General features: G+C 37.9%; 1 protein-coding gene across 1 annotated transcript; it reads left to right on the top strand.

The window, feature by feature from the left end:
* The first annotated feature begins 7,983 nt into the window (after positions 1-7,983).
* Positions 7,984-23,515, top strand: LOC128026400 (storkhead-box protein 1). Its single transcript, XM_052613488.1, has 4 exons — positions 7,984-8,483; positions 20,277-20,429; positions 20,554-22,834; positions 23,063-23,515. Exons 1-4 carry the CDS (start codon positions 8,171-8,173, stop codon positions 23,208-23,210), a joined length of 2,895 nt encoding a protein of 964 aa, XP_052469448.1. The 5' UTR covers positions 7,984-8,170; the 3' UTR covers positions 23,211-23,515.
* Positions 23,516-25,325: the final 1,810 nt, after the last annotated feature.

Below are 25,325 nucleotides of genomic sequence, written 5' to 3'. Positions count from 1 at the left end.
CCTATACTAAAGTGGGTCACACTTTATTTTAGGGTCCAATTCTCACTAATAACTAACCATTAACTATGACTTTTGCCTCAATTAACCCCTTATTTGCTGCTTATTAATAGTTTATAAGGTAGTTGTTAAGTTTAGGGTATTGGGTAGGATTATGGATGTCATGCATTATATGTACTTTGTAAGCGCTAATAAACAGCCAATTTGTTAATAATAGACATGCTAATAAGCAAGTAGTTATTAGTGTGAATTGGACCCTATACTAAAGTGTTACCCTAAAGTGTTACCATATTTCTATCAGCGCTGTAGTAGAAGTGGTTTTCTAGTAGTCTTTTACCTTAAAAGACAGTGGCAATCTGCTTATCTTATTTGATAGATGTGAAAAGATTATATTATTTTTTAATTTAAAAGACCTAAGTGCAACGGTCAAACAACCTCAGTGGACTTTAACTGTAAGAGTTTATGTGGCGTTACATCACCAAAGTGTGGGCCACAATGGCCAGGAATCAGTGTAGTCAAAGACATTTTCCTGCAGGTCCAAAGTGTTTAGTCATGTTCTCCTGAGACACAGTTATGGAGTTCTTGTCTCTGTAGAGGTTGTTATATTTTAGTGAATTTCTCTGAGACCTCACATTTATTACTCCCATTAATACACTTCTTTTTTCAACATGCTGTCCCAACAGCACATTAATATGCAAATTAGCTACAATGTATAGATAACATTGTGTTAAATGGAAAAAACGGTTTATGGAAATTTTAAACATGTATTGCATAAATTAAAATGTAATTTTAAGAATTAAATTTTTGCTTACTTGAGCTCTAAACAATGTAATTACATGGAAAAAATACTAAATTCAGAAAGCTTTTTTTTTCCGTATGCAGATCGTAATGCCCACAAATATCTACTGAATAAGAATGATAAGATCCAGCACATCATAACATGTTAATTTGAGACTAGTCTAAAGGTATGGTCACATTAGCGATATTTTGGTAAAATTTTGCAGACAAAAAAGGTCCATTGTCTCTTGTCAGTCATGATGCTGTATTTGAAACACTACTTTGCAGACCGAAAAATAAAAACATTTATTCAGAAGTGACTTTCAAACCAAGTAGTTTTCTGTTGGTCAGCGCTGATAATTCACTTGAAAATCTTGATCCTTTTGCAAAATCTGCAAGGGGAAATCCATAGCCCCCTTACATGAAATGGCTGGATTTCGCCCATGAAAATTCACAGAATATCAGTATGTGACTGTACATTAATGGAATAGTTCATGCAAAAATTTCCCCCCAATTATTTTTTTTAATTTAGCATTACATCACTTACACACCAGTGGATTCTCTGCAGTGAATGGGTGCCGTCAGAATGAGAGTTCAAACTCCAGTCCATCAGTAAACAACAGTGTGAAGTGAAAAGCTGCATGTTTGTAAGAAAGAAATACATTAGTATGTTTTATCTTTAAACAGTTTCCTCTGGCAAGAACACCGGTCTATAATGCATAATAACACTTCCTCCGGTGAAAAAATCCCCTGTTGTCCTCTCACATCAAAACCAACCAATAAATTGGTTTAGAAATGTTTTGGACTGTTTTCAGTTGTAAATGGTACTTGATTGATGCATATTTCTCTCCTGATTCAGACAATACTTTTTCATTAGAGAAAGCAATAATATGGATAGAGCCTAGCCAGAACCAATGGTTTGGAGTTCAAGACGTCTTAATAGACCATCTGTTTGGACTCTCGTTCTGACGGCACCCATTCACTTCAGAGGATCCATTGGTATACAAGTGATGTAATGCTGAACCCCTCCAAATCTGTTCCAGTGAAAAAGAACACACTCATCTATATCTTGAGCATGAGTTCAAGAGATTACAATAATTACAAACAATAATTTAGAGAAATACTCAGCAGAGGGCCCGTCTACACACACTTTAACACCCAACCAGATCTTAAATCTCACACTGCATGACATCTGGTTTTAAAACCCATTAGAACACGAGCACCAGACACACAGGTTTAGCATCCACCTCTCATGTGATTTCCACATTGCACTGCAACATTGAAAAGACACTGTATCTGGCCCAGTGTCACTCGGCAGGCCAGCTGCACCAGGAGAAGCAGGCGGTGTTGTGAAATCAGAGCCGGCGCAGGTAAACCCACTCCTTCCCTAAAACAGAGGGCCTTTGTGCCCCTCCAGTCTGAGTAACACTCTCACTCTAGAGAGCTAAGGGACAATCAGCTTCTCTTTCCTTCAGAGGGCTGGGCAACACTCTCACACATGACCCATGAACAATCAGCTTATTTGAATTCAAGCTGCGGTGCTTTTTCTTTTCTGGGTGGAGAGTTTGGTTGCATCTGTTATAGCAGCATTAGAGGAGAGATCATGTTACGACACTGCCCTCATCTAACAACCACCTCTCTAAACAGGGAGGCCTTCTCATCTTCCTGATTTCAGGACAACACTGTAACTTTCTTACAGCTACTGTTGTCCTGTGTATTTAAACAATCAGTGGAGGTGTTGATCGTTCGATGTTTCACCATTTCTCCTTTTGTTTCTGGAAGGCTCCTGTTGTCTGCCATTCCTGTGTGGCATATAGAGGCTAATGTTTCGCCTTTGTCTGGGTTCAGACCCATCATCCCCTCAGCTCTGTCTGAGTTGTGTGTGTCTGTGCTGACATTCGCCGTCCCCTCCCCCTGTTTTTCGCACACAGCTTTGTTTCAGAAGACCCCACACTTTGTCCGAGCCCCTTTTCTCCTCCTCACACTATCACTCTTTTCATTGCTCCTGCTGCACAAAGTCTCACCGCCTTCAACAAGTCACTTGTGCTAAGGTGTAATTATCATGACAATGGCATGTTCATAACATGTTGTGCTTCTCTGTGTTCATTATTATTTGCTTGACTTCTTGGAAATAGAATTGACTTTGTGGCCTCTGGAAATTCTGAAGTAGGAAGTCTATGAATAGTTTTTGCTGACATATACAACACTGTTTGGGGTCAATATGAAATTAGTTTTTTTATATTATTTATATTTATATATTTTGATCACCGGGAAATATTGAATCTCGCATGCCTTTTTGAATAATTCATTCAAAAATGACTTATAAAAGTAATTAATTCAGAAATCAGACTACAACGTTCACATGTTTGGTTTTTGAGTGAAGCGTGAGGAGGACTAATAAAGCGATACGGGGAACACTGATGCAATCTGTGGGAAAGATTTGACTTGGGAAAATCACAGCGACCGAGAAATATATAGATACAAGTAATAAGATCTTGTATTTTTCATATTTCTGACGTGGTATGAACCATTCTCATGCACCATTCTCATACTTTGCACTACCCACCTTTAAACAGGGATCTGCTTCTCCTTATTCATTCACTTGATCTTCCACATAACAGCCAAACAAACATAAAAACCACCCTCTTACGTGATGCTTTAAGTCTTTTGACCACTGAAGGGCATCTACGTCAGGGGCATTATATCAGCCGCCAGGCCCTCCAGTATTTGAGAGATGCTTGTATGCAGTTCCTAGTCAGCTGGACAACCCAGTAATGTCTGCAGGGGCAGGCAAAGTGAAGCAGTTGTTGAGAAAATGATCCTTTTTCCTGGCTCTAAAGCAAAGGGATATTGGGTTACAGTGTGAGAAACCTGTGTGGTTGTGTTTGACTGGCTGTTTGAGAACACACCCCTGTGTTGTCTACATGGCTGACATGGGCTTTGAGGTACCTTGCTTGTTCGTGTGTTAGTTAACAGTCCTTCATTTTCATTATTGTATGTTTTAGATTTCACTTGGTCTGATGCCATTATATAGTAAGGAGATGCAGTAGACTGTATTAAACATACTTTGCGGAACCAATACCAAAGTATGCGTTATTTACAATAACTTTTCCGGCATGCATGTTTCAGTCTATAAACCAGGCAACAATGGAAACAAACGCAGGAAAACACTCTTTCCTGCTAGTTGCTGGGCTGATTTTTGAGTGTCACTGACCATTTCTCAGTCTAAAGGAAGCCGTTCTGTGCAATATAAACCCAATATCACCAATATAGATATACATCCCAGCAGATGTACACTACCAGAAGTCTCTTGTGTTCACCAAGGCTAGTTATTTGATCAAAAAACAGTAAAAACTATAATACTGTGGAATTTTATTATATCTTAAACTTTTTCTATTTTAATATATTTTAAAATGTAATTTATTCCTATGAAGACAAAGCCCAATTTTCAGCAGTCATTATTCCAGTCTCCAGTGTCACATGATTCCTTCAGAAATGATCCTATATGTTGATGTAATGTTCAAGAAACACTTGATAATCATTGTTATCAATGATTAATACCTGCTTAATACTTTTGTGGAAACTGTGATGCAATGTTTTCAGGATTATTAGATGAAAAGAAACAGATATCTTTAGAAACATTATAAATGTCTTCACTGACACTTTTGATCAGTTTAATGTGTTCTCACTGAATAGAAGTTCATTTTAATGGAAAACATTACTGACCCAAAACTTTTAATGTATGATTGTAAGCTTTTGAAGATTTGATGCAAAACATATTATATTGATATCTACCTTGTCTAAATACATTTAAATGCATTTGGAGCGCACTCATAATATTTGAATAAGACGTCTGTATATTTAAGTGTACTACTACACCGCACTGACCCGGATATCGCCCTCATTGATGTGAAAAGCATGCACTCAATTCCAGCGGAGGCAGTTCCTGCTTGGATGTAGTCGCCCTGGTGCAGGGTCACTGGAAGCAGCAGGAGTCTTTTAACATGCCAGCATTCACCTAACTAACCTCTAATGCATGCTACCTTTGAAGTTGGTTTTTACAAGGCATTTGAAAGGCTGATTGCTTTTTGCAGCAGTGATTTTTAGAAAAAAATCTTCATTAAAGCAAATGGAAGTCAATGACAGGACACTAGTTATGAGGTGGCAGATGATATGGCACAGAAATCTTAGATGATATGAGAACTTTTTGATCATTCCAATCATTCAATACACTATGTAAACCCCTAATAACAGACATATATAATAAGTGCACCTGCAGTGGAGCCTGTGTGTGTGTTCCCGTCTTGCTGTACACCCTGCAATTACTCTAGCGCTTGAGTTCAAACTCTCACTCTACTGTGAACATCACTGTGTTCAGGTGTATGTTTGTATAACAGCTTCTCACAGTTGGGAAGAATTTTGTGTAGCACTGGACTGCTGTATCTGACAACACATAGATCTGTGGCATCTTTGATCTAAGTTTAACTTGACCCATGATAAAATATTGTAATAAAATCACAACAGAATTTTGCATAACAGGATGCTAATGCACCAAGACAATGGAGATGGCTAATGGAGATGCAACACATATAGGAATGGCCTTTAGCCAGGTTTAATAAAGTGAGGCCCAAAACAGTGCAAGTTTGGTTAGGAGCTGCAAACTCTATTTGTGACACTGGGTCATAAACATATTTCTGTAAAACTGTAAAGTGTGTTTTATTTAATTTCTATATAGTATGAGTGTATCATATGGATGCTTTCAATATTTATAAGCAGTGTTTTATCTCTTCCCTGTTGTTATTTTTTTCATAACAAAGAAAATCTAACACACAAAATTGCTCAGTCAAAACCTCATTTTGATGAAGCACTCCACATTGATTTTTCTCTGACGTCTAATGGTATTCTTAACTGCCTTTTGTACTTCAGCTCACACCATAAAGTTTTAACAGGAAGCAGTGAAGTGTGTCTTTGATCCGGTTTACTGCAGGAGGGTACATGTGCGCTCATAATGAAGGAGTCAGGTTTCAGTCTGAAAAAGAAAAATCACTGTCAAAGTCTCTAAGAACTTTATTTTTACAATTTAAAAATGTTCTTACTTGGAACTATAAGCTACACTAAACAAGATATTAAAATGTGTGTGTGTGTGTTTTAAATGCATTTCAAATAATAGACCAAGAATACTCACCAGTCCATTAGCTCTAGTGGTTATATACCCATTTCATTCCCCCGTGGACATCTTAACTTTACTGAAAACTAAAATCCTTCTGAAAAGATAAAGAGAACATCTGTGAAGACAGAATTTTAAAACCTCTGGGTGTTTGGATTATATATTAAATATACACCGTTTTGGCTCTGAATAAACCCTAATGGAGTATGAAGTATATGCTTTCTCTAAAAACAGCAAGCTGATGGTTCTGTTGAATTCTTTGCCAGAGCATAAAAGCTTTGAATCGAACTGGCCTTGGAAAAACTGGATATACAGAAAGAAAATGACCAATCGAGATGTGGTTGTGGTCAGAACAGATGCTTTGACTCATGGTAAAAACACAGATGTATGAAGACACAAGGTCTTATTCATTGGACATGAGGACTGGCAGGGGTCTTTAAATGCGTTGTATGGCAATCTTCCAAAGAGTGTGCGGTCATGCACGTCTACCTTTAACATGATTTATGGTGGGAAGAGGGAATGTATTCTTTACATACATTGAGGAAACACAATATCCTGTTCCACAGCTAGATCTTGCCCTATGGTCATACATACATTTCAGCCACCTTTTGATCCGTCTGTCATATGCCAGACGTTCAAGTTTGATTTCAGTCTAATACACAAGACAAAGCTTGAGTTTAATCTAGGCAAAGGATTATTTGTACAGATTTCAAAACAGCAGTATGCCTATAGATAATCGCTACCTTATGATAGTTTGTGAAATTTTAGTCTTGATATTCATGGTTCTTACACTCTTACACATTGCTGATGATAGTGTGATATGGGAGAGACTAGTCACATGAGGAAGTTATCAAAAGAACTATATATAAGTACACTATTAAACTGCCATTACTGGCATTGGTGGTTCCATGAAGAACCCTTACACCCATGGATCCTTTCAAATGCACAAAAGCAGCTTTATAGCAGAAAAAGGTTCTTCAGATTATTAAAATGTTTGTCACACTAAGATAAATTTTTTTTTTGAGAACTGTTCACTGAAGGGTTGTTTGGGGAACAAATATTGCCCTTATGGCATCGCCACGAAAACCAACTTTTAGAACATTTATTTTTAAGAGTGTACATGGTTTTGAGTCAGCAATCCACTTGCGCAAAAGGGTGTTTTCTCTGGCAGAGGGTTTGAAACAGTTCAAAAACCTCTTAAATTATAATGAAATCTGTCTTCCCAACTAAAATCCCAAATAGCTTCGCAAATGTTCAGTAACAAGTTGTAAAACTATTATTGCTTTTCACATTTTAAATGTCATAAATTCATAAATTTTATAAATTACAATATTTATTGCCCAAATCACCAAATCAATGCACGTACTGGGTCGATACATTGACTTCTTTGGCCAATAATTGCGGAAATTGGCCAATAGTTAAATAGTGCTGTCAAACGATTAATCGTGATTAATCGTATCCAAAATAAGTTTTTTACATATGTGTGCGTGCTGTGTATATTTATGATATATACAGTAGTTACATATATAAATACACACATATTCATGTATATATTTAAGATATATATATATATATATATATATATATATATATATATACACACACACACACACACACACATAATAACACATTCATAATAAACACAGCAAAAACACATATGTAAACAAAAACTTTTATTTTGGATGCAATTAATCTCGATTAATCGTTTGACAGCACTAATTTTGTGTTACCAAATATGTAAGACAAACTGCTTTGAAATATTCACTTGAACAAAAGAAAAAAAATTGCTCCACTGCGAAATGTAAGGTGTCTCTAGGAGTAGAATAATGCGGCTAAATGCGGCAAAATTATTGATCGTCACACTTACTTGATGTTATAGTTTAATAACAAAAAATACAATCTTTGAACGAATCGCCCCATTAACCACCTAGTTTCCCGCCACGGTTTGTTGACTACCTGTAGATTCTTTCAATGGCAGTCCAGACTCGGACACGCCCAGATAATTAAAGAAGCGTTTTGATTGGTTGGCTGCGTCTGCGTCAGTCCGTCAGAAGCTGCGGTTGCCTTGGGATCCAGACACACACCGAAGTACTCAGAGTCGAGAGACACACGGGGCGGAGTCCTGCTCTCCAGAAATGTGACACATCACAGCCGTTGGTTTAGGCAAACCGAATAATGAGATATTATTCCAAAAACTACACGTAGAATGAGATTGATTTGAAGACAGAAATGTCTGTACAGCACCGCTCTGTCCAGCTGTCAGCCGCGTCGCTCGCTGTTGTTCTCTGTCGGGACGAGGACAGCAAACACAGCGCGAGCAGCACCAGCGGACAGGATGTGTTTGCGGACTTTAAATCGCAAAACTCGCGAAGCTTCTGGAATAACAGACTCGTGAAAGCGGTGTCTGAAGTTTCCTTCCAGGGATGGCTGGAGAACTGCGTGCTTCTCGTCCAGGGCAATGCCAATAACTTGGAGGTGTTGAGGGAAGCGTGGATGCGCAGGGCGCTGAGGTCTCCCCGAGGATACACCATCAGATCTGTGGGTAGGTGATCAGCATCTAGCTGTTTACAGGGGTACTATAAGATTCATTAATTCCAGAGCTCTGCAGATTTAACTGAACTTTATCAGAACGACTGCGCTACAGAAGAGAGCGAAATCTGAGGAAGGCTTGGCGTCTTGTCTGTTTAGTATTTTGTTGACGAAAGTGGCATTGTAAAGTTTGTAAAGAACACTTTTTGGATGTTGAAACAAGGAGTCATTATATTTATTAATTATTTCTAAGGTAAATAGTGAATCTTTGTTTTAAAAATAGGCTGTCAACATTTCTATTCGAATACAGTAGCCTGTTTAAAAAAAATAAAAAACTATGTCTAATCCAAGTTCAACATAAAGAAAAGAGAAAGAGAAAAAAAAGCATGTTTTGGTAAAGTCAAATGGAGTAACCTCCGAGAAAATGTATCCATATGCATAAATCGTTTAACTTATTTGAAAACGTTTTTTTGAAGAAAATTACTAAGTTGCACTGAAAAGCACAGAAAATATATGAGTATGTTTTACATGATAGATACACCATTTGACATTTTTAGAGTCAAAGTCCTTTTAGAAAATTATTTAAATGTCCTCAGAAATATATGAAACCAACATGAATTTCTTACAACTTGGAATATGTTTTAAACTAGATTTTTAAATGATGTCTCCTTTTTATTGCCTCACAGATCATTACTTACACTGACAGATTTCATTAGAAAATCAAAATATAACCTTCAGAGGTTTACATGGATATTTTCCCCAGTGGCTCTGTATAAGGATCCACATACTCCACTGTCCTCATGAATGTCTGTCTCTCTTATTATAAAGGTCCCCAGATTGTTTTTCCCCAGCTATAATAGAAAACCACACAATTTCCGTTCGCTGTAGAAGGTAGCCTTAACCTAACCTGACCAGCACTTCCCCATGAGACCTCAACATGCTTTAGGCGTAACTGTGTGCATGCAACATAAGTGCATTATTTCCAGATGACAGGAAATATGTTTCTGAGGAGCTCTCTCCCTCTGACTCAGTTCTCACTGCTCTGTTTCAGCATAAGTGATCATATACCAAGAAAATGGGGCATCTAGATTTGGAACCAAAAATGTTCATGTTGGTTATATTTGTGGTTTGATTGGCGGATGAAATAGATTTTGTTGGTCACATGTTGAGGCGACAGTGTGGACTTCTGCTTCTGGGAGGCATCTGGTTTGCCCACTACAAACACGAAGCAGACTGTAAGGACCGCCATTTGCTCTTGATGTCACAAGCGATGAAGGTGCATGTTAACACAGTGGGTATAGAATGCAACTGGGGCACACAATAATGGGAGTGGGAGTATAGAGGGAGTGGAAACCCACAGCAATTGTTTCATTTTCTTTCGGAAATTGGAAGAACACTCTCACGCATATAAAATATGTTAAGACCTCAGGTCAGGTTATCCGCGGCAATGACATAGGCCCAGTGTCTCTTGTAATTTATTACCCATTCACCAAAGCACATAGTGTTGAGTTATGTCCTGACCAGTGTGTCCACCAGACAGGTTTATAGCTTGACAACAGGAGCAGATGTCCCTTGTTTCATTCTCAGGGTGGTACCATGGTCTTTTTATTGTTGTCTGGAGACAGCACCAGGACATTTTGTTGGCATTTAGGTATGGTTTAATGAAAGTATAGAAATGATATATAACTGTAAATAAGTTATTAAGGTAATTGGGCAATAATACCTCTAAGAGGTTTTTTTTTTTTTACCGCCTTAGATGTGACACTTTCAGCATTTGAATACAGCAAGGATCCTCAAATCTGGCCCACGATATCCACTTTCCTGCAGAGTTTAGCTCTAACTCTAATCGAACACACCTGAGCAAGCTAATCAGTGTCTTCAGGTACATTAGAAAAACCCGTTCAAAACAGGGATATTAGCAATAACCCGGTCGCGCACGGCCATGTAAACACCGGCAAAAACCCGGATATGCTCATATTGCGTATTACGTCCAGACGCTAAGCGTGCGTCGCTGTTTACATCGGGATATTGGCGACTGATTACACATTCCATGTATACAGGAGTAACTCTTTCTGCTCACGCATGTAAACGGGTTATCCCGAATGTTTCAGAAACCCAAATAGTGACCTTAACCCGACCATAACCCGAATTTTAACAGCTTGTAAACATAGTCACAGTTAGGTGAGTTTGATCAGGGTTGGAGCTGAACTCTGCAGCGCATTGGCCCTCTAGTACAAGATTTGAAGAACCCTGGCTTAAAGTGTTTTTCTAGGCCTGTATTTGTTCAGCAGGAAACGGTTCGTGACTGTGATTGGCCATCAGCAGATGGGATGATGAATGAGCTTGCTTCCCTCTCTGTCCTCTTGATTATCAGTATACATTCAGTGAAAGGACGGATTGTTCACTGAGGTCTGCTGTGCTTTTTTTTAGGCTTTTGCTCACTGACCTTTTCAGCTCTTTCGGCCTCTGTCTTTTGTGTGTTCTCCAACTTAATACATACATTAATATTGATTTATACCAATATATATATGACTTAGCCTATTAGTTTTAAACAAGGATAACTTCTTTTGTAATAATCTTATAGTTTTTTTTAAATTGTATTTTATTTTTTATGCTTTTGTCTTTTTTGACAGCCTCTGATCACTATAAAATGACGGGGGTTTCTTGGGGGGTGGGGGGTTAAAAATGGCATGTTCCACAGAAATAAAACAGTTGTCTTTTTTTTGGCAAACTATCAGCTTAATTGTTGAAGCTTCAAGAAAGTTGACAGCACATATTTAAATGTGCAGAAATGGCTCAGTTTCTGGCCCGTTGCCTTGATATACAAAGAATTCTTCACGCATCATTGATCAGGGAAGCAGATTAAAATAGGAGGCAAAGGAATAATGTGCACTTCACTAAAGAGGATTAGGATGATGACTGTAAAAAGCATTTGAATGAATGAAACAAGAAATTCAAGGCTGCCTCACCCTTGTTCGCCTGTCTGTTGAAATCTGAGGTGCTTGGAGAGGCTGAAGTCTCTGCATTATTGAGGAGCTTTGGATCATGCCGTCATACTCCGAGAGTTATGACATCAATGCTATGTTCACATGAGGTGTTCAGTTAGGTTGAGCACAAATATATGGAGCCAAAAGAGTCTCAATAAAGATAAATGCACACAATATATTCACATATGCACACATAGGATTCATACATGCACACACATGATTCAGAAATACACACAGGATACACAAATGCACACAAAATTCACAAATGCACACACAAAATTGAAAAAGCACAGAAGATTCACAAATGCATACAAAATTCAGAAATGCACACAAAATTCAGAAATACACACACAATTCAGAAATGCAAACAACATTTACAAATGCACTCAAGATTCACAAATGCACACGACAAGATTCAGAAATGTATTTCTGATGCACACACACATATATCTTGATTTACAAACTGCTTGCGGTCTGTGAACTTCACTGCATTTGTGTGTGAATTTTGAGACTCCCTTGACCTGGCTCGACACACAAATGCCTTTTTTTAAACAGGGAATGATCTGCAACCAATCAGATATCTCCCTTGTTTTAGCCAATCACAAGAATGCACCCAACGTGGGGGATTGTTTACTTATAAGCCAATCACATGAACGCGTTCACACAGCGTGATATGCCTGTGGTGCTGCATATTATAGCCTACTTATTTATGAAATTGTATGAAAATACAGTTCAAGAAGATCCGGTTACATCGAATGATTCGTTCGCGAACCGGATATCCAGACTGCTTTGTTTTGAACTGTCTTACAACAAACACGGAAGAGAAGAAAATGCTGAATAAAGTCGTAGTTTTTGCTATTTTTGGACCGAAATGTATTTTCGATGCTTCAGAAAATTCTAACTGACCCTCTGATGTCACATGGACTTCTTTGAAGATGTTTTTATTACTTGGACAGTATACCGTACACGCAGCTTCAATGGAGGGACTGAGAGCTCTCGGACTAAATCTAAAATATCTTAAACTGTGTTCTGAACATAAACGGAGGTCTCATAGGTTTGAAACAACATGAGGGTGAGTTATTAATGACATAATTTTGTAAAATTGGGCGAACTAACCCTTTAAGCAAGGACCACAATGGAAAAAAGTCTTGTTACTTTTTGTTATCCTTGACAAAGATGTGTAATTCAGATGTATTGTAACTTATTATTTCAAATAAAACTCAAAAGTCAAGTACTGTGCAGCGCTGCCGACGCCTTACGTAACTTGAATGAGGCACATTGATGGGCTGCTCACTCTCGCTCTGGTTGACGTGCACACGCTCTTTGGGAGAAGTGCCCATACAAGGAATTCCACCCTTTATGATGTCATACAAGGCCATACTTACAAAAAAAAAAAAAAAAAAAAAAAATCCGAAACTTATACAAACACTGAATGAGTTTATTTAGCACAGATATACTACTCTGTCATATGTCCAACTCGTTTTTTGAAATTTTGGCCATGTTTAGCACAAGAATCCAACTCTTTAACCGTGTAAGTCAGAATACATGAAATACCATTAGACCTCCCCTTTAAGTTTTTATCAGCTTATGGACCATGTTTGTTAGTGCACATTTATGATATCTTCAAACCTAACTGTGAACATATATTTGGTATGTGCCTCTGCCAAATTAAACTGATTAATTGGAGGTTTATGCAGTGTAGACTACATCTCTCAGATCTCAGCTCATTAGCCATGACATGGCATCGTGCTGGAATCTTTTATCCTGAGGTCAACACCCTGTGGTTCTCATGCATTGAAGGCTGCCCTCCTGGTTAACAAGGCACCAGAGGTCATTGCTCCCTAGTGCTTTTTTCTAAGATGTCATTGCTGACCACAACACTTCCAGGTGTGCACCGTAAACAGAGGAGGCACAGTTCAGCCAACATGTGTCTGTTAAAAAACAAAAGCTTTCTTATTTCCATGAAATATCTTTCTTTCACTTGAAGCCGAATAAACTGAATAAAAGCAAGAAAGTAATTTGCTTACGCAAGGAAAAACTTGTAAAAGTGGCATATGGTATCACCACAAGCAGATACTCCAGGATAAATATCTGGAAAAACATTTATTTAAATGTTTTTATATAAAAATAATAATCTATGTATGTATTTATACACAGAAAACTATTATAAGTAATAAATTAGTAGCATGCACGTGTACATGCCCAGTTTTGGAAGATAAAGTTGGGTCTGGATCAGGTTTCTAAAAAAACAACCAATGGAATGTTTTTCAAGATAACCACATTCTTAAACCAAAGTCATGAGCAGCCATGTGTATTTGTTCTTCATTTTTCACACATTAAAATTGTCTATCCTTTATCCGTCAGTGTAGTTAAACAACCCTGACAGGACACTCTTGTCCTAAACCTGTCCCTCTGTCTGCTGAGATTAATTTCACATTTATACATTTCACAAATGCATCTTTTCTTCTCCATTATCTCATCATCCAAAATCTCAAGCTGTCCATCCAAATGCTGTCCAAACAACGCACAAGACTTCTCATTTTCATCTTGAGAACTCACTCTTTATTTTGAAGACATGTGAGCGTGTGTTGGCGTGTATATGTGCATGTCTGTGGGTTTTTTGTGCATGGTCCGGAGATATTTCCTCTTGTGTCCTTGAATATAGCTGAAATGGATTTTAGGAAGGCATCATCTTATATCCAATATATTTGCTTACAGCATCCTTTTTCCATTACACAGGAAGTGAATCCTTGATGAAATCTGAGCTGGATGACATATTTATGTAGTTCACAGCCAGGTGGAGAGCTAGGCCTGTACAAAAACAAAAGAAAAGATTATCCTGTTCTCCTACTGTTAAGTATTGTGTTTTTAATTAGAGGAAAGGTCTTTCCTCATATGGCCATTCTTCTCATTAAATAATGGATTTCCTTTCCAAAAATGAATGGTTTATTATCGAGTAGACCTGACATGTGTAATCTATTTCTGTGCTCCTCTTTACTTAAATCAAGAGGTTGTAACAAAACTTTTTTCAATTAAGCAGTTTGCAGCTTAGAGTATAGCTTCACTATATGTGCAAGGCCTCCAAATGTAAAGTTAACAAGCTCAGCCATGGTCGGAGGAAATGGTTCTGATCTGGTGGAAATGACCAACATGGAACTTGATTAGTAGAGTAAGAATGTTCTAAACTGTGGCTCCTTTAACTTCTAGAAGTAAAACTTTGACAAAATACATGATCTCTTCAAGATAATTATGGAAATGAATCCTGGACATTCCTTGAGGAATAAGCAAGAGTTTATAGTAGACACAAACCACCAGGATGACTTATTTGGCAGTAGATTTAGCATTTAATTTTACTTGATGTATTATATATTATTATGTGTTCATACTTCAGTATAAATTTGATTTAATCACAAATGTGCATGCTTTTGAGGGAATATACACTGTTTAAAAGTTTGTGGTCTTTTTTTTTCTTAATGGTTTTGAAATAAATCTCTTAAACTCACCAAGGTTGCAATTGTTTAATCAAAAATACAGTAATATTTTCATTTTTCATTTATTCATGTAATGGCAAAGCTGAATTTTTAACCGTGATGAATCCATGATGAAGGGTCACATGATCCTTCAGAAATAATTCTAATATCCTTATTTGGAGCTCAAGAAACATTTAATATTATTATTTTCAATGTAATATTTTTGTGAAACCATGATTAATGTTTTCCCTAGATTCTCTGATGAATACTAAGTTCAAAAGCACAGCATTCATTAGAAATATAAATCTTATTTAACATGATAAATGTCTTTACTGCCACTTTTGATCAATTTAATGCATCGTTGCGGGTTGCGCAATAAAACTGTTCAGTTTTTAAAAAATCGTACTGACCTCTAAAATTTTGAATGGTAGTATAGACATTGTTATTCCAATCACTTTTCATGCTGTATTGTTACTCCTGCTGTATAGACGAAAGGTCTAAGAACATCTACTTTTCCTGTGGCAGGTAACATGGCCTATTTGCATCAACTTCAAAAGGGTTTCTAGTCTTTTGCCTTGAAACCTGAGAGATGTTACCAATTGATAATGACCTCCTTTCAGGAGACCTGATACAGCTTATACAAAACATTATTCCCTCCAATACAGAACAGCAGGCTATTAGGGCATTCAGAACATGTTTATATGAGGGACTGCGATTCCTCACAAAGTCAAAATATTGGTTTATTCACTCGTTTTCACAGTACTTTGTAAGTTTGTCAGTGCCAATCATTGAAACGGCTGTATGTTGATAAAGTAATCACATACCATTTGTTCAAAATGACTGCATAAACGTAGAAACTTTCATCAGCATTGTTATCAGCATAAAGGAGTTTCTTCTGTTAATGAGAACATGAGTCCACAGAGTATCATGAAGAATGTCAACATTGTAAAATGGCTTTTTAATCAGTCCAACAAATCATCAAGAGTTCATGCATCATGCCTGTGTGGGTGGATTGGTAGAACTTTTTTTGTTTTTAAGAATTTAAAATTTCAGAAGAAATTTTCCCTTGGAACATTGGACATGGTTTACATTTAAGACAGGTGTTTCATTTCAAAACTACACCAGACACATTCTGCGAGAGGTGTGTTAATTATAAAGAATATTTGTTAAGTGGCTGAAAGGGATAAATGTTTAGGGCCTCTTTGGATTTTTGAGTCTTTTTCCTTGTGACATGGCAAGCAAAGCCTTTTAAAACCTTCATAGTAAAAACTGTGACCAGGGACCCTCCTACTAATGACAGTACAAAAACATTTTCATTAGTCCACCAACGACACGCAAAACTGAAAAAGCAAAGGCTGAATTGAATGTGTGCATGGATGAGGACACAAATACTGTACTGGATAGTGGACTTAAGGACAACATATGACTCATTGACTTTATTGTTTTTGGTGTTAATAGAGCATCCCAGCATTAGAGCCCGTGACTAGCATCAAGGGGAACTGAACCATCTCCACAGAAACTGTTATGTGTCTGAGGCATAGATCCATCAATCTTTTTTTGCATGTCTTTGACCTCTTTTTGGTTGTAAAAGAGTTGAAGAGATGTTATGATAGAGAAGATCGTGTTTCAGGTTGTTGTGGTGCGTTTTAAAGGATTCTAGGAGGCTGGGGCATGGTCTTTTAAAGTACCTCATAACTTTTAAGTGGCTGTGGGGCATGTCTGGAAATCTAAAAGACAATGTGGTGCGTGGATGTGCATGTTTCTCTTTACAAATTGCTTTTAAAAGTCAAAGTTTCAATTTGAAAAATCTAACATATACCCATTTACATTGTGCAGTCTACTAAAGTCAAAAAAGTTTTTAGCATCCGCTCTCTCTGCAGTTTCCTTGAACCATGAACTTGAATGTCTGAAAAAAATGCCATTTTATGAGATTGTTGACCTCTTGACTTTCTAAGGTCATTCAAACATTTTTATCGCAGAGTAAAGGCCACAAAAATGTCCAAATAATTGGGCTTTCAAAACTTGTAATATATTGTTTCCACCATATGTTACCCATTTCTTGGGCCGTAACCACAGATAACCTCTATATAATGCAGGGCATTCTTTAGTATTGAGATGGTTTTGTAAAAAGCATTTTTGTATAGCAGATAAAAATAAAAAAAAAAGAATTAATTTGGCATTTGAGCACTTTTAATGTATGACACCTAGAAAAGCATGTAATTTCAGCCACCCATGGAGCACAGAATTCCTCAGACGCAGGAAGTTTCCTATAGGGAGTTTAACAACTTGTGTTGTATTATCAAGTTACCTTTAATTTGCTTTCCTCAGCCTACTTTCACTTCAGTCCACTGTGTATTTTTGTTGTTTCATCGACTTAACGTGGTACAGAGAGGATAATGTAATTAATGATTACAGCTGTGACAAGGAATGAACCTTACCACATTCAGATCTTGTATTTATTAGTACAAGCACATGGGCACTAAAGAACACCTTATATGTGGTGTTTATGTGTGTTGCATGAATCATCAGAGCACTTGCATGTTAATTACCTCTGTGGTTACGTTCTGTGAAGTCTGATGCCCACAGGAATCTCGAACAATAATTAAATTGTTTGGTTAACCTGTCTGCTATAATTATAATTTTAGTTTTTGCATGTAAAATTTGTAATAAAAAAGTGTTCCTGTAGCTCAATTGGTAAAGCACTGCGCTATGAAGCGCAAGGTTGGGAGTTCGATTCCCCGGGAACACATGATAGGTAAAAATTGATAGCCTGAATGCACTCCAAGTAGCTTTGGATACAAGCATCTGCTAAATGCATACATTTTATTTTTACATTTAATTTTAATTTAAAGTAAAAATATAAAAATGCAATTATTAGTATTTTACTGAAAGATAATAAGGGATGAAGATATTTCATTATTGTGGGCCTTGTGCACAGATCACGTGACTGTAGACATTTTCATTTAATCGTTTTATTTTTTTTATTTTTTTTATATACAGTATATAGGGTCATATACAATTATCCAAAATCATCTGCACAATAATCAGAACAAACTGGCCCTCTGAACTACTTCTTTCTACTTCTTCCTTGCTGCTGTTTGCAGTGGGACATGGCTGCCATGGTATCTGGTGAAGTATTCCTGTGACAAAAGTCATAATGTTGTCAGAACCGCTTCATGATACAATGAGCGCCAGAGTGTTTCCCTGGAGAGAGGAATTAAGAGTAAATGTGTCCTTAGTAACAACCACATGCCCACGTCGGCTCAGTTGAATCTGGAACTTTCAATTGTTGTGCAAAACATTTCCCGCTTTCTCTCTGAAAAGACTATTTGAACACACATACTCCTAAGAAGTTTTGTTTATTGTAAAATTTTCTAGCACTGTTCTTGCATTTAAAGCATCTAAACAATTATATACATCTCAAGGACAACCTAGGGCATACTGTTCCTACATTTAAACCTCTTACCTGAAAATAAAAGAAGATTTGATGTTTTACAAACTTGATTTTGATTGTATTTCTTTTTTAAATTGTGTATATAGGAATCCTATAGCCACCAGACACTGGTAATAAGTTGTCAAAGTATGTGAGGGTCACAAATGTTTCAATTAATGCTTGCAGAAAGTAAAAAGAAGCACATGTAAAAAGGCCTCTGGCGGTAGATATAAGATAAAAAAATAAATATATAAATACACATATGAAGGATTGAACTATCACTCACTCACTGTATGTGATATTTTCTCACATATACGTTCTTACTACACTAAATGTGTTATGGCAAAATCTGAAAAGCTGTATGTATATGAATCAACCAACAACATTTGCAGGTTTGAGTAAGTTAGACCCTTTAGTTACTGATGAACTCTGTGGTGGGAGTGAGTTTTACCTGGGCTTTGGTTAATTAATCAACAACAGAATGGAAAGTCAGTCATGGCAAAGGTTCAACATTTAATGTAGTCATCCCTAGTTAATAATCAAGCCTTTGGCTCCATCCGTGATCACAGATAAGTGAAGATACCTCTTTTTTATTAGTGGTTTAAACAGAAAAGTTTGAAAATGCATTAGATGTGTACAATGAAATAAACAGCTTTGACATGAATTCTTAACAACTTAGGTCTAGTTTGCTCCACAATTTTTACACAATCAGCGAGTATTAAAGGTCCCGTTTTTCGTGCTTTTTTGAAGCTTTGATTGTGTTTACAGTGTGCAATATAACATGTGTTCATGTTTCGCATGTAAAAAAACAGTATTTTTCACACTATTCACCTATCTGTATACCGCTGTTTTCACTGTCATAAAAACGGGCAGATGACTTCCTGAAGTCCCTCCTTCAGAAATACGTAACGAGTTCTGATTGGGCCACCGGTTCCTGTGTTGTGATTTGACACCAACTGAGCACAGGCTGCCCTCCTGGAAACGTGCGATTGGACTAGTTTTGAGAAGCAGTGGGCAGGAGCATGTGCTGGAGATGTACTCATAATCACAGGAGCGTTTTTACTGACGAGATGTGCATGAAAATCGCATTCGTTTTTTGCACAGCCCTAACATCTAGTTAACAAAGCTAAACAGCGTTGCCCTTTGTGTAATAAGTTACAGAAACTGTTAAAACGCACCAACTTGAATAATAAAATACACTTACCGGTTGTGGTCCATAAACAACGCTTTCTCCAGACAAAGAGGGAACTGCTCCATCTTTCAAGAATAATCTTTGTGCGAATCCGGCATTAAACTGATTGAGATTGAGGAAGTTGTCCTCAGCAAAATGTGCTGCACATAGTTTTACATGTGGATTATAATTTTCGGGAACCAAGTTAAACATAAATTGTAACCATTAATCTCCAAGTACAGCGTACCTAGGATGCCCAAACAAAGGTGATTGGACTCCGAGATGAAAATAACAACGTTTCAACGACATGACGACAAATACAAACGCAGCTATTCCTCCTTCTCCGTCGGAGCGCAACAAGGCCACGCCCCCTTTTTGTGAATTCATGTGGGCGGAGTTAAGTCAATAAAACCTTTTAGTGACATCATTACTGCAGGAACTAGAGGGATGCAGTCCAAACGGGTCGTATTTTTGTAGGCGAATTTTGTTCAATAAAATATCTCGCTTGGCACTTTGAGCTTTAGAATTTTACAGATATTATTTATACTCTAACAACAACATTACACACTAACTAAAGTTTAAAACATGGAATCACGAAGAAGGGGACCTTTAATGTCTTATCGATACTAGCCTACTTGTAGACACAATGTAGACACTTTATTTGATGTAAATGTTCAGATTGTTTGTGTGTATGGTAAAGTACTTTTTCAACTGACCATGTTCCATGTTCATAATTTTTTCACAGGTGATCTATCTCCTGTGCAGATGTCACCAATTTCCCAGTCACAGTTCATTCCACTGTCTGAAATACTGTGCTCTGTCATATCAGACATGAATGCTGCCCATGTGGTTGTAAATCAGGAAGCATTGATCAATCACATGATGAAAGCACACCCAGGTAACACATTATTATGCTGCATTTAACTGTAATGTGCTTACCTGTACACTAACTTATTACACTTATATTTTAATTCATATTCATTATGAAACGGCTATATTGACATCAATAATATTTGTTTCAGGGATGACTATTCCCACTCAAGACATCCTGTACAGTGCTCTGGGAGCTCTTATTAAGGAGAGGAAGATCTATCACACTGGCGAGGGCTATTTTGTAGTCACCCCTCAAACATACTTTATCACCAACAACATGGTGAAAGAGAGGAATTGGTGGAGTTCTGGTGACAATGACCTGCCATCACCTCCTCCAATGACGTACCTGGTGAGCAACGAGAGCTGCATGGACACCTCTACTGAGGTCCCTGTCATGGCCCACTGTAAGTCCTGCAGCTGCTTCACCCCTCCATCCATTGTACCTCCATCCGCCCAAGACCATCCATCCATCAGCATCAGTGAGTGCACTGGAAAAAGCCTCAAGTGCCCCAAAGAACACAAACCTTCTATTCAGCACCAGTCCACGTCTACCACAGCAGACTGCCAGGCTAGTGAGATAAGCAAATCCACCAACACAAGCCGTAAGGACAAGGAGAAGGCTGGACGCAAATTTGGCCTTAACCTCTTCCGACGAAACACAGGGAAGAAGGAGAACAAGCTGAAGAAAGAATATGCCACATTCTCTGGACAATTCCCACCAGAGGAATGGCCTGTCAGGGACGAGGATGACTTGAACAACCTCCCCAGGGATCTAGAACACGCCATCATCAAACGGATCAACCCAGATCTAACTGTGGACAATCTAGTAAAACACACAGTTCTTATGAAGAAGCTTGAGGAGAAAGTGGAGACAACAATGGAGAAAGCTGTGGACAAGGGCATTTCCACTGAAGCTCTTCTATCTAAGCAGAGACTTCATACCTCAAAGCCTGTGGGGAAGAAATCAGCTCCTAGAGCTACTCGCAGCAGGAGAAGAGGACCTTCATCCAAAGAGAAACAAAGGGAAAAGAGTAAAACCTCGCAATGTGCTGAAGATTTAGAGGCAGATGATGAAATTCTTCCGCACCTCAGAACAGAGTTTGCTTTGGATGAACCTGACAATCAGGAAGAAAGTACCATTCTGAATCTGAAATGTGTCTACAAGAAACGGATAGACAACCCATTTCTGGGAATGCCAGGAACAAACGTGGAAACAAACACCACCCATAAAGAACAAAAGAGGAGAGAGGTCAAGATTCCAATTTCCGGACGCCGGGAAAGACCAAGTCATAGGTCAAAGTCTTGGGATCCTCACCGGGCTAAAGCAATTGTTGACAGTGTGGAGAAATCTCACACACTGAAGGATGCACCCTGCAAACAGCTCAATGAAAGTGCACCAACTGTAGACTCCACCCTGGATGTTCAACCGATTCAAGAGCTTTGTGGAGATTACAGCTCTGTGTACCCTGAGAGCAGCACATTGAGGATAGAGGACAAAATTAGACTGAGAGAGAATAAAGTCCGAAGCAGGGAGTTCAGAAATGGCAGAGTAAGAGAAATTAAACTTCAGGATGGAGCCTTAAGACATATTCATGACCAAAAGAACATTGTAGATCGTGCTACACATTGTGATACAACAGATGCACCCCTCTCGTGGTCTAAACCTACAATTAAACATAGACTTTCCCTACATCTACTGAACAGTAAAGAAGAGTCTCATCACCGTCCTGATCTGCTGTGCTCACACCAGCAGGTTGGCAATAGTACTAGCCATCAGCTGTCAGATGGTCAAACATTGGACAGAAACACAAGCCAGACTGAGAGTGAAGTGTATACAGATGATGAATATCGCATCTATCAAAAGTCAGTGGAGGATGAGAATGGTTGTAGCTCTGTCTATCTGAACAAGGAATGCGTTCCTGACCGTGATATACCACAGACTGGCACAGCTCATTGCAATGAGCCTGTCTGTGCAGATGGTGGCTGGGATGGACATTTCATTCAGGAACGTACTTATCACAAACCCACCAGAACCACATACAGGTCGCATGAATACAGGTGGCAGCCTTCTGATCACCAGATCCTTCAGAAAGGTGCTAGCCCCAAACAAGAAGTACAGAGTCTGAGGAAAAGACTACAAGAGTCCAGTTTGGCAGATGATGAACATACCGAAACCCTGGAAAGCAGCATTTTTGACTACTGTCAGGCCAGCGAAGTAGAGTCCGATTCTGAGACCATACATAAATCTGCAGATGAAGCAGAAGCTGGCAAATCTAACCACTGGATCTGTCACCCAGAATTAAAAGACCAGAGAACAAACAAGGATAGTGGTAACGTCAGTGCAAGCCTAAACGATCCTAGAGAAGCCTGTGCAGGAGAAACCACAGAGATTCAGAGTTACACTGCTGATAGTGGGATTGACTCTCCAAGGTTAGTCTGAGGTCATTCATCTGAGATATGCATTTGATCCATAAATGTAGTCATTTAATGTTGCTGCAACTGAAAGATCTACTTAAATATTTATACTGCAGTCAAATTGAAGCACTAAGTACAGCTCAAGGGTTCATGCTTGATGGTATTTAAACAGGAATATTTGGATATACATACTTGGATTTTATCCAAGATTAAAAATGTTGCTTTTTCATTGATTATTTGCAGGACACATATGAGTGTAACTTGTAGTGACTCCGCAATACTTAAAGGACTGAAGCATCGTGGTTTCCTGCAGAATCTTGAAAAGCTCCACTCCAGTGGCATTCAACCTCAGAGTTCATTACTCAAACTTACACCTGTTATGAATGTTTAGCCGATTAAAATGTAGCTCAGCATCTGAGTATAGTTATCATGTAAAAAATGTATAAAATTCCACAAATGTAAATATACTCCCCTACCCCTCATGAAAGAAAAACAAAGAACTGAATGTAGGTAGTGTGTTTATATACTTAATTCATTACAGTTTTACATTTGAACTAATTAATAATGTTTTTTATTTTTAATTTTAAGGATCCTTTGTTGTTTAGAGAGAATCTTTTTACATTACCAGGAATAAACCTCTATTATCTATGTACAAATGTTAGGTAATTTGCAGAAATAAAAAGTGTTGATAAATGGTGTCATTCTATTTGCTTTTATTTCTTGTTGTTAGATATACAGCACAACATTCAAAGAGGTCCAAAACTGAATTGCATTTTGCAGGGGAACAGACAGACAGCCTTGCGACAACATCTGAATAAATCTGTTAGCAATAGAAACAAAAGCATGTGTGCTAGACATACGTTTTTGTATTGACATGAAAAATAACATTCCCCAACTACTTCATTTAATGTATTTTCTAGATCAAGCAATGTTTAAGAATACATTTTAAGCTTAATATGTAACTCATATCACCCAAAGCATACAGGAGTGTGTTAGCTGAATATGATAATCTAAAAAAAAAACTAATAAACTGAGGTAAGCCTGAAGCACACATACGGTTATTGAAGCCTACAAACCTCACATTAGTTTGAAATTATTCATCTGTACCTCTATGAATGAAGAGATTGGCCTCCAGTAAAATTGAATTGAAATAAAAACACTGCATTCATCAAAATGTCACTTGTTTGCTTTGTTTACTTATTACAACAAAAGCATAACTTTACCGCTGCCATTGATGGTAATGAAAAATTCACGTTAATCCAACATTCAAACTGACAAAAGCAAGTAGAGGTAGCCATAGCTGCTGAAAGAAGTGTGAAACACAAACATTATATGGTACTGAAAAAAAACTCCCATCTATTTTAGATTAATTTCTAAGCCACACAGAGTTTGATTCCAGCACTTTTAACCAGAGGCCTGAGGGGAGAGGCTCTACAGGTTCAGGCAAGAGCTCAGCAGATGGGGTTGCTGAATGACAGGTGTTGAAAGATGGCCGACTAAGTCATGTTTCATTCAGCCTCACCGGCAGAGAACAATGGCTAAAGCCTTCCTGTGTTCATACATCTTTAACAGATTTCTGGGGGGAGTTATCCCCAATTTTGATAGATTTTTAATTACTGGGGATTTTAACATTCACATATGCTGCCCTCAATACTAAATACTTTATCAGCTTAACAGAAGCCTTCGATTTAGTGCAGCGTGTTAAAGGACCTACTCATATTAATGGACATACTCTCGATCTTATAATGTCTCATGGGTTCTCTTTAGGTGATACTGAGATACGTGATCTTTATTCAACACATCATGTCATTGAATGCTATAAAACCTCACGAATCAGCTCACCGGACGCAGAGGATCAATGCTGCAACCTCTGCTTCTTTTTCTTCACTCTTTGAGGAGTTTTACCATTCCACTGCTCTTATTTCATCTGAGCTCAGCCCTTATGAATTCTAATTATGTCTGTACAGTACAGACTCCACTGACTCCACTGAGGACTAAACATCCAGTTAACTCTTGAGCCTTCATTGAATAATACTTCTCAGACATTTATACAGGCTTGTAGAAGGGCTGAGAGGAAATGGAAAAAGGGCAAACTACAGATTTCTTATGAAATGTTAAATGATTCCCTTATTAAGTATCAGAAGGCAGTGAGAGTGGCCAAATCAGACTATTTTTCAGCTTTTATAGATAAAAATCAACCCTTTTTAATACTATTAATGCTGTGTTTAACCCTGTTGTCTGTGTGTATCCTACAGAGTCGGTAGCTATGTGAGCGGTTCAGACAGTTTTTTATTAATAAGATATCTGAGATCAGACAAACCATCAAACCAGATGCTGGAGATCCTGCAGGCCATTTAAAATATACAGGTGTCTTTAGTCAGTTTACTCCTATTTCCCTTTCTTTTTTAAATGACATTATTAATCAACTCAAACCTTCTGGTTCACCTTTAGATATAATTCCCTCATGGTTATTTAAACAAGTCTTCAGTGTAATGGGTCCGACACT

This window comes from Carassius gibelio, chromosome A13 (genome assembly GCF_023724105.1).
Source record: "Carassius gibelio isolate Cgi1373 ecotype wild population from Czech Republic chromosome A13, carGib1.2-hapl.c, whole genome shotgun sequence".
Lineage (NCBI taxonomy): Eukaryota > Metazoa > Chordata > Actinopteri > Cypriniformes > Cyprinidae > Carassius > Carassius gibelio.
This window is presented reverse-complemented; position numbering and strand designations above follow the sequence as displayed.